The sequence below is a fragment of the Bidens hawaiensis genome, unplaced genomic scaffold (assembly GCF_021521415.1).
Source record: "Bidens hawaiensis isolate Kalapana, Puna unplaced genomic scaffold, B.hawaiensis_p1.1 tig00030814_1, whole genome shotgun sequence".
Taxonomy (NCBI): Eukaryota; Viridiplantae; Streptophyta; class Magnoliopsida; order Asterales; family Asteraceae; genus Bidens; species Bidens hawaiensis.
In genome coordinates this window covers 180,675-196,426 of record NW_027495158.1, presented here as the reverse complement: position 1 = coordinate 196,426, position 15,752 = coordinate 180,675, and the positions used below count along the sequence as shown (strand labels likewise).

Genomic DNA, 15,752 nt, shown 5'->3' with positions numbered 1-15,752 from the left:
ATTTGCGTATAATGGAGGTGTTTACGAAATGTGTACCATACGCTCCCAAGGTTGTATCACGTTTTATAAATAAAAGGTAAGAGTTAAGTTTGTCTTCTGCAATTAATTCATTTTTATTAATCTTTTGACTTTTTAAATGTTTGTTTCTCTTCATTTTGCTACAATAAAGGATTAATGAGTGGGATGACCTCGTAAAACTAGGATCTAGTTTGTTTTATATTATTATTATTATTATACAATGGAATCTGAAGCATCAAACCTCTCTTGTTCGGAAGAATCGAAACACATCGAAATGGTACCAATGGTACTTAATAATAGAAGGATATGGCATAAATATGTAAAACTGTCCCCTCTAAAAAGATTATTCCAAAACAAATGGGCAATAGTCAGAAGAGGGGTGTCAGAAGTGAGCAAAAGCAAGGTTATTAGATACCTCAGGAAATCCCGGCAAGTACCACCAGTGCACATACCTTTTGCAATCCAAGCAGAAATAATGAAATGGCTTCCAACCAAATCGTTGTTGCGGTTCAGATCGGCTTCTAAAGAATGGAAGTCTCTGATTGATAGTTCTAAATTTGTTGTTGACTACAGCATCAACCACACTCGCCAACATCGTTTATTAGTATGTTATGAAACTGACAACTTTGACACAAAGTATGTTTGCATTGTTGATGATGAGCTTGAGCCCTTCCCGCAGCATCTGACTACTACTGATCTAGTACCTGGAGGACTTATAGCACCACTTATAACAGGTAGCTCTCAAGGCTTGTTCTGGGTGTTCGGTTATGTTGTATGTGACTCTGGAATATACATGAAGGTGATTGTTTGGAATCCATCTATTAGAAAATCAGTTGCTATTGACGTGTTACAGCGGGAATGTGTTAAAACGAGATTTGGTTTTGGGGTTTTCCCTCGCAATAGTGATCCTATGATTGTCAAGATTAATTATAGAGTTTTCGATAACGTGGGGGACATTCTGAGTTGCACTCCATGGCAAGTTGAGGTTTATGCGTTAAGCTTAGGGGCTTGGAGAAGTATACCTACTATTAATCAGCCGCACAACTCAATTTTTTTGTCGTGGAGACATGTAGGTATAGATGAGATTATTTATTGGCTTGCTGTTGATTGTGCAAAGGTTAACATGGTAGAAAATATAGGGCATAATCTAATTGTGTCATTTGATATGACGAGTGAGAAATTTATGGAAATATCACTCCCCGCAGATAGTTTAACCCGGGCTAAATCCCACAATGTGGATATATCTAAGCTAAAAGAGTCTCTTGTTATAATTGAGGAAGATATAGTTAATCATGTTTATAATGTATGGATGATGATGGAGCATGGTGTTCCAAAGTCCCTTACAAAGCTACTCACCATAAATAAACCAGATACATCAATACGAGTGCTACTTGGATTTAGAAAGAATGATGAACCTTGTGACCCACTTCCTACAGTACCTATATTTTCAACCTATACTCATGTTAATAATATACATGATATCTGTATAGATGAACTACACTCTGAACATATGAGTTATATTGGGATTTCTGGGCCGCAAATGAATTACTATGCTTGTTCCTACATGGAAACACTACTTTTGCTAGATCACTAGTTTTTATTTTGACAGGTCGGACGATTGACAAGTATGGAACTTAAAACAATCGGACTTTTTTTAGCAAGCTATGAAGCTGTATTACAGCGCATATCAAATAAGGTTAGTGAAAAGTTGGATGCCGTTCTTGTAGATGGATTTGTTATCTTTTATTCTTTTCAAATTACCATGGTTAGGATGTTGGCTTCTTTCTGATCTTAATGTTAAAACTCAAAAGCTTGATATTTCTTGATAATGCATGATTTTAGTCCTTATCTTTCTTCTTACATGTATCTTAAAGTTAAACAAAACATATATGGATGCAAGTGGATGTTTTGTTGCAGTTTACACTTTTATGTGCTTATAAGCTAGCTACATCCTTTTCATCAATCCTTTGGCTATCAAATGTAAACCAGTGGATGCGTATGAGACCGAGAGGCATTTCAAAATACCACGTCGTCTAAGTCCTTAATATGTTTATTTAGGGATTAAAAATAATCTCAAATACCATGTCAACTTTTGTCCCGAAGTGTGAAATCAATTTATGATAAATTTTTTTAGTCTCCGATACATAAAAATGAAGGGTAAATGGGACTAAAATACAGATGAAGCCAAATGTACGTATCCAAAATATCATAAATAAATATATGAATATTCAAAAACTAAGTAAAATCAAAATCTATACTGATTCACAAACTGTCTCTAGTCATTTATTTCCACAATAAGATAAACTTGTGATCTTTTTCAGTTTCCACGAACAACTATATATGCTTTCATGGCATCTTTGCATTTACATCTTAATATGCTTATTTTAAGAGGTGGGAATGATTTGGGCCACATGCTTCCACGTTCATTAACCATGCACAATTATTAAGTTGGTTTTTATTAGTCTGTTAATTAGTTTAGTTATTTCTTTTAAACATGTAGCTAGTGAGGTAGTTAACCACTTGGCTAGCTCAAGTGGTCAGCCAAATGATGAGTAAGAGCTTGATGCCGGTTGGCCTCTCAAGTTCGAATCTTGATGACGACACGAGTTTTCTATTAGAGTGTTCCTTCCCAGAGAGCTTGCTCTTGTGGGCTGACAACTCCTGTCAAGTGGCAGGGGGCTCGAAATTTTCTCGTGGAACACCTAGCCAAACTCGGATGCCAAGCGTGGGCCCGGTTAAGATAACATAGTCTTGGCCCGAGAGGGGCGGTTGGGGCTCTCTCCGAGAGCTGTGACTGAATATTCAACCACTATGAAAGTCGTCGTTCAAAAAGAAAAGCTAGTGAGGTAGTGGGTTACGTAGGTCCCAAAACAACCACTCGAACGGATTTTACACTTGATAAATGTGTCAAGACGGGCAGACCCGGTTCTTGGGCTGTGCAGTCCGTGCAAAGGCACAAGGCCCAAAACCTCAAATGAGCCCAAAAGTTTTTTTAACCTTTATATATAATTGAAAACTTATCGGTATAGTGGGTACCGGGTAGACCACGTTTTATGCCCCTGTTTGCTTAGTTGGTAATTTGACCACATAGTTTTGTTGGGTTTCACTTTCTTTTAAAAATAAATAAAAAGTTGTCGATCAAAATCATTTTATCTTTGGTTAGCTTGCACGTTGGCCATATAGGTTTGTTGAGTTTTTTTTACTATGTTTTAAGAATAAAGAAAAGGTTGAGGATCAAAATCACCAAACATGTCTTTAAAAATGTGAAATATTTAAATGTAAGTTATTCTTTAAAATTATAAAAAAGAATATTTATAAGCGACCATTTTAACTTTATTGAGTTGGTATTGATTTTGTTGTGTTAATTTAATTTGATAACTGGATTTATAGTAAAAAAAATCTTATGTTTTATAAAAGATTTTTAGTTTTATTAAACTCAAATTAACTAATTATTTTAATAACTTAAAATGTTTTAATGGATCAAACACGCGTCGACATCCTTATAGATATATTTTTATTATACTTTTTTTTTTGTTTTCCTTTACTTTTGCTATAACGAGCGCACAAAACCGATCGAGTCCTGTCTCGCACAATGCGCGGATTGATAATTATTTATATTTAGATAAAACTTTTTTTATGTGCTGAAGTGTAGTCGTGACGATTAGTTTGTGTATTCGTGTTTTGATATTTGGGGTTCGTTGTCGAGTTCCCCGTGCAACGCGCGTGTGCAACATTACTAGGGGTTATGTAATCGGGAATATTGCAACTCACATACCGTCTCAAACCTATGAAAATTTTCAAAGGTAATCTCAAACCCGTCCGATACCCTAATGGGACAGATACCAGTCCCAAATGTCCCAAGAAAGACTTATTTAAAATCGACATGTTTCAAGAAAGACTTATCGGATTGTGAATGTTATCTATTGAAATGGAAATATTATAAGGTACGGACTATAAAGACTTGATTGAGAGCTTCGCTCACAAAACGCTATGAGAGCCTCAAAAATTCGCTTAAGTTCGCTTATTTTGATACACTAGTTTTTTGTTTGTTTATTATATAACAATTATATTCATATCAACATATCATGGTTTTTTGATATATAATTGATGAATTTATATTATGAGAAAGCCCAAATTTTATTTCGCACAAGGCCTAAAATATTTTTATCATTCTTGGGGACGGGCCTGGAGACGGGTGCAGTAAATCAAACGACCGAACATAAATATAAAGATAAAGACAAGATATGAACGATCTCATTATCGATTCAAAGATTGATAACATAAACAAAGAACTGACCCACCCAAGCTGAGCTCCCCTTGGGTGGTGATTTATATCTTACAAAACACACATAAAATAAACACATAAAGCCTCTATATATATTAAAACATAACATATTTTAGAAACCTTATCACGTTGAAGCTAAACGCGCGACCTCGAAGCTCTCATTTCGTGTCCGGTTTCCTCGTCGGATTAAATTATTTACTTGACCATTAGATATATAACGGGTTTCGTAATTTGATATCGCAAGTCACACTTTTTAGCCTTACAATCACCCCATTGGCTTGTGATATCAAAACATCGTCGAACCGTGTCTCGCATCTTCACGAATCAACCCGATTAAGCTGAAGCCTTTTCAATAACCCCCTAAAGTTATGATCCACCGAGGACAACGATCAAATGAACAAAGCTTGTTATTTCCTTTTTAAGTCCAAATTCGTATCCTATTTGTTCAAAGTTTCTCAACTTCTCGAACGCCTCGAAAATAACATAGAAATAACATGCTTTGAACATGGTCCAACAATGATGAAACCTCTAACGCATTTGACTTTCTTCAATTGGTCAACCCAAATAACACCAATAACATGCAGCCCAAATATGATCTGGCCCACATACACTCAGCCCAAACTAAAATAACTAGAAGGTCCATCAGACTTTGGGCCATATCATGTATTATAATCATGCAGCCCAAGCCAAAGCCCACATCTTTATAGCATTCAAATTTCAAACTAGGGCACATGAACATAAACATCATGATGTCCAAGTAACTTCCGGCCGCCACATCCTTGTGACCGCCGGAAAAGATGATCCGGTTACCGGCCGTCGTAAAAACGAATTCTGGCCACCGGAGCCCCACCATCCGCAGTCTTCCTTCCTTTAACAAATGACCACCAAACACCAAAACCCTAGTGCAACCTGTGTGCCGCCATCTTCTTAACCACATGTGACTGGAAAATTGCCCACCGGAAAAGCGATCTCCGGCCACTCTCGCCAAAAACGCGATCTCCGCCAACATTCATGGCCACTTCATATTCAACATTAAATCATCATCCCCACTTCTGATCCAACACCACCAGCCGCCACCATCATTTGTCGGAAAACTGATTCTGGTACCTACATTTATCAACCTTGCAAGTCTGTTATGCTATCTTGTATCACACCACGACCAACAACGGAATATATCGAGGTATAACGTATTGATTGGACAGTGACTCAACACTATTTAAAGTGGCAATAATTGTTTATTGAATTACATTTATTTAAGTACATGTGTCATTCAAAATAAAATTCACCCAATATATCTTTCGATTGAATAACCTAAAGCTAAACTAAAATCCTGTCGTAATTCAAATCTTCAACTAACGTATCCTGTAACAAGTGTAAAAATAAAGGTTGATTAACATAAAGTTGAGTGAGCAATACACAAGTTTAAATATATAACAATTGTAAAGATTGTGTTGCATAACAACTTGTACATTCTACAATTAATATTGTATACCACTCACACGATCACCACTACTCCCTCCAATGGCAGTTAAGTTGTATACCACTCACTTGTCGGTCACCAGAAGTCATCCGTCGTTGTTCAACTTCCTTGGCGTCCTTCTCTGTTCTCATGTACAAAGGTATGGCCGCTGCATTTGATTTGTGAGATAGCCTACCTCTGATTAAGGTTTTGATTTTCAATCGTTTAATTATTGTTTTGCAGGTACCTAGGGTTCTTTTTAAAGTCAATATACCTCCTTCTACAGCTAATCTCTGTTCATTTTGAAATCGGGTATTTGTGCCATTTATCTAATTACTTAACTTGTTCACAAATATTGCTTATTCTAAACTACAAAAAGCACAGACAAATTGATTAATGATCATAATTTTAGTTTCAATGTTTGTTTTTTAGAACTATCTAATCCTACAATTTAACAAAAATATTACTTATTTTTAGGTCATGCACTAGTTAACTGATAATACTCCGTTTTGGGGTAAAATCACACCAACAAATATATGAACATATTTTCTGACTATATCAAAATTGCAGAGTAATATTTGAGCATTCACATGATGGTCTTCCTTTTAGCTGACAAACCATATTCAAGTGCATGTAAGCATCATATTGTTGCAACATACAACCAACATATGTTTATATTAATAATTATAACTCCTTTGCAGCAGCTACTGCGTGAATACATCACCGACAACCGATACAATTGATTGGGTTTGCTTCAACGAATAAATGGCATAGATGGTCGGTATAAACCACAAGGAGATTACATAGATCCTAAAATACTTCCAGCCCTGATCCAATCTAGTATTTGTTTGACAGTTTTAAAGTTGTTTTTATGAATAAAGTTAAAGCCGAAAGGCGAGCAACTCACCTGCAACAACTTGAGCAGTTGACCGTGGAGTTTTGATAACCTAAAGTGGACCTTCTAATTATCACACTTCAGGTTTCGGGACTGTTGGGTCTAACTGCCACAGTTTCGGATGTTATGTGATCGAAACAAATATGATGTGCTTTTGGTTACGTTTGAAGGTGATTAGCTGCTACATTCTTCGTTGAGTGTAAGATGTCGTCTTATATATGCAAAAGCATGTATAACACAACAACTGGAGCTGGAGGTATTTAATAAAGCTCATCAAGTTTGTAGTAGCAAGTTCATAACACCTACCAATCAAACAAAGTTTCCCCACACCCCGCAACGTGGGGGGCGCAAACCTAATTATAATGTAAAGCAAAACAATTCTAATTTGAATATGAATAATTTCAACATTAATGATATATACAACAATGACCAAATAAACTAGATGTGGACCCTTTCGGTCTAGCATAAAGTCAGCTTACCGGGGTAATGTATACATACTAGATGAGGATGTGGTGACCCAATCACTAAAGAATAAAAATAAATACATAACCATGTAGCCATCTCTTTGGCGAAGTAGGAAGCTATCTTCTTCTTGTTTCTAACAGCATGAACATAATGACTGGAAAACATTTTATAGGGATTAAATATATGATTTTTATGAGAAGGAAAAATCATGAGGTTAAATAAATCAATCATAACAATCAAGTTTAGTCATTAATTGAGGTTGTAATTGAGGATTTAAGACATTTTTAAATAAAAATGATGCTTCAATAATTTTATTATTGAGGTTTTATCTTGAAATCGTAACATCCATTAATCACTATGAATTTCATGCTTCAACCAACATGTAAATAAATGAAAGTAAGGAGGTTGAAATTTCATGAATCACTGTGTTTATCCAACAAAACAAGTGATATTTAAAAATAAAATCAAAATTTAGGTGTTGGATCATCCATGAATCACTATGAACTTTCAACAAAACAATTCATAAAAAAAATGAGATGAGGGTGTTGAAGTGAACAGTTGAAGTATTTCAAGAACCACCCTGAATTTTCATACTCCACCCATTCATTCAACTAAAAATAAAAATTAGAAAACCATGTTTAGCTACAAATCATCGTGAATTCAGTTATAAACGAGGAAGATAATTAACCATTAAAATGATTACACTGACGCATTGAGGATTGTAGATTCATGTAATGTTTGGTGTGGTATGCTTTGGCCTAATAGGTTCCACTACCCTCATCGAACACCACCTGAAAAGCAACCGGATCTCAAGGTTGATTGAGATTTTTATGCATTGCATTGCTTTAGGCCTGCAAGCCTTGGTGTCAAGGGTCTGGATTGCAAGTGTGTCACCTTCTAGTTACTACATACCCGTCACATGAATCAACCTCAAGGAGGGGGAATAAAAATTGAATACGCAACAATTTTTAAGAAATTTCCCAAATTAAATTACGACTAAGATTTTGAAAATAAATTTTGAAGAGAATGCATAACATTGGAATGGTGTGTGGCTTTTAGTGTACACGAATAATATTAAATAAACAAATAATTAATACTAAAGCTACGAACAATCAATGATACAACTAGGGTAAACATATAAGCACGTGTGAGACACTTAGCATGTTACTTGGTCATCACGCCTAATGGCCTGCCACACCCCGACCAACGTCGGAACCCATTGCGGATCAGAACGACACGTGTCGCAAAACGTGCAATAGTGAGGCTTTACCACTATATACGATCTAATATGACTCCTCTTTATCCTATAAAAGATGCATTGCAATGTTGAAAATATTGTCCTTGCTTTTATAGTATTTAAACAACAAACAAAAAAATTAACTTATAATAATGTAGGTGGTTGGATTTCTTTTATATGAAATGTGGAATAACAATTTTGTAATAATGGTAATGTAGTATTTGCAAACAAAACAATTGCTTGGCCTTGGATGAGTGCAGTAAGTAATATGATATAAATTTGAGTGACCATCACTTTGATTACACACAATAGAAAGGACATTGATGGCTTAAAACAGAACTGCTATGCCTAAGGTGTGTACCATTTTTAGCATATTTAAATCAATCGTTTTGTAAAAACAAATTTGCAGCCTGGATGTCTTAAAAGCTCATTTTATCAATCTACAACTAAGACACTAACTAATGCGCATGCATTGCGGGTCTTGATAACATAGCTTTTAATCAAGCATTGCATCAATTACAGAAAGATTAAACTAGCACCATCAATTACACTTTTTTATTTCCCGAAAATACTAAAAATTAATAAACTGATCCATCAAATTTTTCCATAGGAAATCAAATTTTCATCACCATTAAAGTCATCACCATCAAATGTTTAACAAAATACTTCTACCTATTAAACATACTAGAACAAACAGACTTTTCATAGCCCAAGCCCTAACATCATATAACATGAATCAAATACTTCCAGAAGGTTGACTCATAGAAGAAGAACCCTCACCGCCCGCGCCCACTACCATCTTTCTAAAAGCTTTTGTAAGTGGGGCCAAGTCCGGCTCAACATAAGACTCTTCCTTATATTCAAGAGGTTTTTCCCATGCGTCTACAATTTTGAGCAAACTAGTCATTGCATATCTGATGTTGGGTCTTTCAGACGGATTAGCTGCAGTGCAAGCCCGTGCCAGACGAGCAACTTTGGTGATCTCAGCTATTGTTTTCTCTTCAGCACACATGGGACGAAGATATTCATCTACACAACCGGGTAAGTCAGCTGCGGTTGTGTTTGGGGTAATTGCAAACCGGTTAACCAGGAGACTACTATCATCAAAGATAGTTTCGTCCAGTGCTTGTCGCCCACTGATTAGCTCCATCAATATGATCCCAAATGCATACACGTCCATCTCTTTTGTCGCTTTCTCTGTACCTGTCATGACAAAATTAGAAAAGGTAAGTAACTTGTTGATTTAGTAGATAAACAATTGGTCAACATGTAATCGGGTCAAAAAAATTGAAAAAAAGTTCTTTATTCATTTAGCTTTAATGAAGCTTCTTTAATTAAATATAACTTTAATAAATACTCTTTTTTGAAAAAAAGAAAAAATAAAACTTCTTTCAACTCCAACCCGAGTTACAAAATTAAAGGAGAATCAAAGAAGCCGTCAATCGGAGCAGTTCATTCTGTTATCTCGATTGTGTACATATACAACTAACTAGCCAACTAACTAACTAGTTCTCTTACAAACGTTTACACGAATTGACACTATAAATCCCACTAAACTACTTTTACACTTTTAATTCTTCTAGTTGCAACTATTGCTAACATACTACGATTTTATGCTGATATATAAAATAAGGCATTGTATGGATTAACTCATTATAAACAGTGGTTGAATTACATTAAGTTCATTTAATATCATTTCCATCAAAATATATTTATTTATTTGTTAACTTTTCAGGATTGTACATTTAAATGGTTCTAATGTTTTACTAATTAACACATGATCTTTAATTGCCAAGTTGCAGCTTTCTGTTGTATATAAAGTCTTTATTGTTTTATTAAAATGTAACTGTGTAGGACAATTGACCTCACCAATTAATTTTAACCATATATAACTAAAAAATGATATGTTTATATTTCTATTAGTTGTTTAAATTTTATAACAAGATAATAAAATCTCAGATTGGTCAGACAGGTGGGCGGGTCAAATTGGACCGATAGAAACTTCCACGCTTCTAATAACTATAAATGTAATTTCATGACAAAAATAAATGTTTAAGGGAGTTAGTTCTTACCATCAAATTCTGGTGCTAAATAACCAGAAGACCTTGCAAATTTTGACTCAGCCGACTTCTCTCCATAGCTTGTTTTTGAAATCAGACCAAAATCAGCGATCTTAGCTCTCATATCATCACCAAGAAAAACATTAGAAGAACTTAAGTTCCCATGAGCGAACTCGCGAATCGCGAAAGTATGTAAATATTCGATTCCCTTGGCAATATCTAGAGAAATTGTAAGCCTTTGGGCCCAGCTAAGAGGTTGCCAACCTTCATGCTTTTTCCATTCAAATAAATGCTGACTCAATGTCCCTTGAGACATATATTCATACACTAATAGTATCTCACCTACACTTTTAGTGACACAGTGACCAAGAAAATGCACAATATGTCTATGCTTAATTTTGGTTTGACCTCCTTTCACACCGAGTTTCATTCTTTTCACCGCGATGCTTCTATCTTCAAGTTCCCCTCTATATGTGACCCCAGAGGCACCATGTCCCAAAATATTACTCTCACTAAAATTCCCAGTGGCCTGTTGAAGAAATAGAAATGGAAACTTCACATTTCCGACATCATAACCCTCTATGTCAATGATTTCTGGAGCTCCCGTTTCTGGATTTTGAGCCATTAGTACCTCTTGATTTTGAGCCATTAGTACCTCTCCCGCGTCTGGATTCTCATTCGCTTCTAGATTTTGAGCCACCGGTCCCATTTCAGTATTGGGTACTGGATTAGAATTAACATGAACATACCGCATGTGGCACAAATACAACCCTACCAAGCAAACAAAAAGCGCACCAACACAAATACTAACAATCGCCAATATATTCATTGAAGATTTACTAGCCACAGCCAACAACCGATTACCTTGATGTAGAAACTTGACATGATGGGGGAAATGGGGTATGCGGCCAGAAAGGTGATTGTATGAAACGTCAAACAGTTGAAGTTCCATCAGTTTGGTAAGTGAAGCCGGAATTGAACCGATGAGGTTAACATTGCTAGCTTCAAATGATTGAAGATTTAAGCACTGAGAGAGATCGTTGGGGAGTGTCCACGGTGACAAATGTGGATTATCAGAAATATTGAACTGCTGGAGCGTTTTGACATTGTGAAAAATATCGGAAGGAACTGAAGTGAAATTGTTACCGTCAAGTAACACTCGGACCAGGTGAGTGAGGTTTGCTAGAGTAGGTAGGTTACCGGAGAGTGATTTGCGTTGAACGGCTAGGGTTGTGAGGTGAGAGAGGCTGTTTAGGTCGGAAGGTAGGGTTCCGGTGAGTGATTCAGATCTAGTTAGGTTGATAACGGTTACGAATCTCAAGCCGTCACATGAGATTCCTTCCCACTCACAGTAGCTGCTGCTGGTGTTTTTCCAGCTGGAGAAGGCGGTGACATGCCATTGATTAGAGTAGAGTATGGTGACGAGAAATTAGAGGAGTGTGGTTTTGCCAACTAAGCCCTAAGATATTTATATAGTGGTCTGGTGTTGATTTTTACACTATTTTTCAATACATTATTATATTATATTGTAATAGATAAATGGATCCTCTCTAGCCTTATCTTGTTTCCTTTCAAGTAACAACATTTCGATGACATGTAATAATAATAATAATGTGTTGTAACATAACTTGTTATAGTTATAATTAAATTTCTTTTTGGTAGATATTACACGATATAATATATTAAAAGACAAAGCTAAGCTTGCTATGAACAATACTTTTTGAATAAATTTTACACGACCTCACTAGCTTGTTTGGGTCGGGATAACAAAGTTCAGACAATTTGGAATAGCTAGTTGTGGTTAAGGTTTCTCATAGGATGAGATAACATTCACAAGTAGCCATTTTTATCTTTAGGTTTTTAACTAAAGTTTGTTACAACGTGAAGGAGTTACAAATTAAGGTGGTGGTAGTGATAAGCAGATATTATTGTGGGATTGTTGGTCGTGGACGGGGATGGATAATTAACTAATTGATATGCACCGCAAGCTAACGTATACGTATGGACGTGACCCACCATACACTTAATTAAGGTTGACGATCTCTTGAAAGCTGAAAGTATAGGAATTTGCCGTGGTTATGTGTCTTTTGGCACATATCGTATGGAGTGTGCACATCCTGGAGACTTCAATGTATCGACAAAGGTCTTATGCCTACAAATATGTTTCATTGAATTTATGTCAAATTCATACGATATTTGATATTTGTTGAAGGTATCTCATGAAAATGTGGGTTTCTTTTGAAAATCACGTATTTTCACTCTAAAGGAGTTACAAAGGAGCTCCCTAAAGAATGTAAGCACAAGAGTCTACATAAGTATTATGTTATGGGAAAAAACCAAAGTAGTTAGTGATTTTATATTTTTATGTGTAGTTGTTTAATTGGTGTACTCTCTAATCAAATAAATTATTCTGGGTTAAAATGTTTGTGTATCCCGGCCGGTTTGGTGGTTATCTTTCAAGTAATAGCTAGGTTTGGTCAATCTTGGTTGTTAAGTTCAAAATTTCTTTTTAATTCCTTTTAAAATTTAACTCATATCTAAGTATTAATTGTCGATAAAGTATGATATAAATGATATTAAATCTTACTAGATTATGTGTACTTATTGAAATTATGTATCTTTTGTTATAACGATATATACCTAATATTAAACAACATTTGTAAAGATATTACTTATTGTTGTAAAATGGTGTAATAATTTACTATTATAGTACTAAGAAGAAAAGGTAGAGAAAACAATCTGTAAATTCAGAAAAACAATGTATATAATAATGCAAGAGACGTGATTACTGATTAGACAAGACTTTGTTTTTTTAAACCTACTCATAAGTCACACCTTGACTACTTTTATTCGACTAAACACGTGACACTGTTTAAACCATTCCATTGACAATCCTACAATACCTGTTACCCTTTCTGAATCAGATCCTTTCAATCACTAAAACAGAAATTATGATAGCATGTATTTTAAAAGCCGACCTTGCCTTTCCTTTGACCTCAAGCTTCAAGAAAGCGAAAAATAAAATAAATTAAAAAAAAAAAACGGTCACCTCAAGAAGTGCATGAAAACAGTGTGTTGACCTAGTGAAGTTGGTTGGCTAAGGAGAAGAGACAAATGTACGTATGGAATTTTCCACAAATTCTGCAATCTTATACGATCGTACACAAGCCATACGATCATATGGAACCAAAGGGTGTGTGGATAATTAAGTCAAATGATGTATGGATAATCAGAGACTTAATTAATAACTTAAACTTAAATAACTACCTTATAAACTTGAAATAATTATGTTATCAAGATAATTATGTAAAACAGTACGTGTTGGATCTAAAAGTTAAAACAAAATGAATAAATACTTCACACTAATTGTATAAATAGCAGTATAAGGTAGTGACGGCTCGGCTATGCATTGCATACTGAAACTGTGAAACATAACGTCTAAAAACTCACGTTAATTATTTAGAAAAGGTGATATAAAGTCGTATCTTTGGGATAAATATCTTTTTACTTTAAATACAACTATTTCTATAATTTTCATATAAACGTAGTTATCTTTTTTCCTTTTCTGTTTAACCAGTTCAAACTCAAAGGTATTAAAGTGACAATCTAAGTCCGCATAAATGTGTAAATTATTTAGAATATAAATCACAATAAACTAGTAATAATCCATTTCAAAGCACATAATATAATCCAAGACTTGCTGCGACGTAAGAAGAAAAAAAAAGTTGTTAATAACAATTATATTATATATAAAGCCAAACCTATTATAGTAAGGTCTTTGCAATTTCAATCCTTTCGGTTTAATAATGTTTCAAGTAAACCTCCTAATGTTTTAAACTATTTTATCTTTGATTCAAAATATTTTTGTTCTTTAAACTTTGATTACTTTGCAATTTACCCCCTCAAAAACATTCATGGTTTTAAATTTTCTTAATAACATTTGTTTTCCTTTTGTTATTATTTATATTTTTAGTTATTGATTCATTTTTAATGGTTAATATACAAAGTTATGACATGTTTATTTAATTTATATCACATACAAATTTTTATTAAAGCTGTTAAAACAGAGGCTGGTGTAGTCCCAATAAAATATATAAGTTTAGTTGAAAGCTAAGTTGTATTCATAATACTATAACACAATGTCATTTTGTATCGCAAGCTATATACCAAGTGCCAGCTTCACATCCCGTAATAAACTGAACAGGTTCCGACCAAGTTCTTTTGATATTTAAGTAAAACATTTTTTGTTGCGTCAAAGTAGTTAGTAACTTTATGTCTGCATGTTTTAATTGGTGTAGTCTCCAATCAAATAAATTGTTGTGGGTTCAAATCTTTGTGTATACAGGTTTGCTGGTTATCTTTCAAGTATTAGGTATCGTTTTTCAAAAAAGTTGGTGAATTTAGGTTAACTTCAGTTTTTCTTTTTCCTTTCATAATAAAACGTGAAACTCATATCTCAATATTAACTGACGATAAAATTTAAGATAAATGAAATTAAATGTCCAACACAACGTAGGACATGTTCGTTTCCAATTTGCTGTGAAATATATACTTACACAACATTTTTTTATATATATATATATACTTTTTTGAAAAGCAGTAATATTAAAAAGGCATTAGCAAGTAGCTAAGCCCATAACTCATAACAATGTACCGTGCACTAAAAACAATCAGCAAAAGAAACAAACAAAATACCGACTTTTAGCAACTAAGACCAATCAAAAGACCACCAACTAGACCATTCAACAATAGCCATCTTAGCAAGGTGTTTGAGCCACGAGAACAAGCTGATTTTAATGTTGTCCAAGATCTTCTTCCCGCAAATAGTTTCGCTTCTAAAAACCTTCGTGTTTTCGGGCATTCCATTTATATAAATATCACACAACATTTATATGAAGATATTATTTATTATTGTAAAATGTTGTAATATATTACTATTATAGTAATAAAAATAAAATGAAGATAACTATATGTAAAATAGGAAAACAATGTATATACTTTACTATTAGACAAGACTTTGTTTTAAATTAAAACCTACTCACAACTTGACAACATTTCTTCGTCTAAAAACGTGACACTGTTTAAATCATTCCATTAACGTAACAATTCAGATTCACTATTTATACATACAAATGTATGTATGCATGTATATGTATGACCCAGTGAGGTGTCTGAAAACAGTGCAGGTGGCGAGCATGATCCAGTGAAGCTGATTGGTTAACGAGAAGAGACAAATGTATATTCGTATGTATGCTTTTTTTAGGAGGGGTCTGAAAACACCAGATAATTCGCAGTGGAAGAGACAAATGCAAATGTATGTATGTATGTATGTA

At 34.5% G+C, this 15,752-nt stretch overlaps 1 protein-coding gene across 1 annotated transcript; it reads left to right on the top strand.

Moving 5' to 3' along the window:
- Positions 1 to 343: 343 nt before the first annotated feature.
- On the top strand, positions 344 to 1,612 carry LOC143581162 (putative F-box protein At1g32420). Its single transcript, XM_077064000.1, has one exon. It carries the CDS (start codon positions 494 to 496, stop codon positions 1,610 to 1,612), a length of 1,119 nt encoding a protein of 372 aa, XP_076920115.1. The 5' UTR covers positions 344 to 493.
- Positions 1,613 to 15,752: the final 14,140 nt, after the last annotated feature.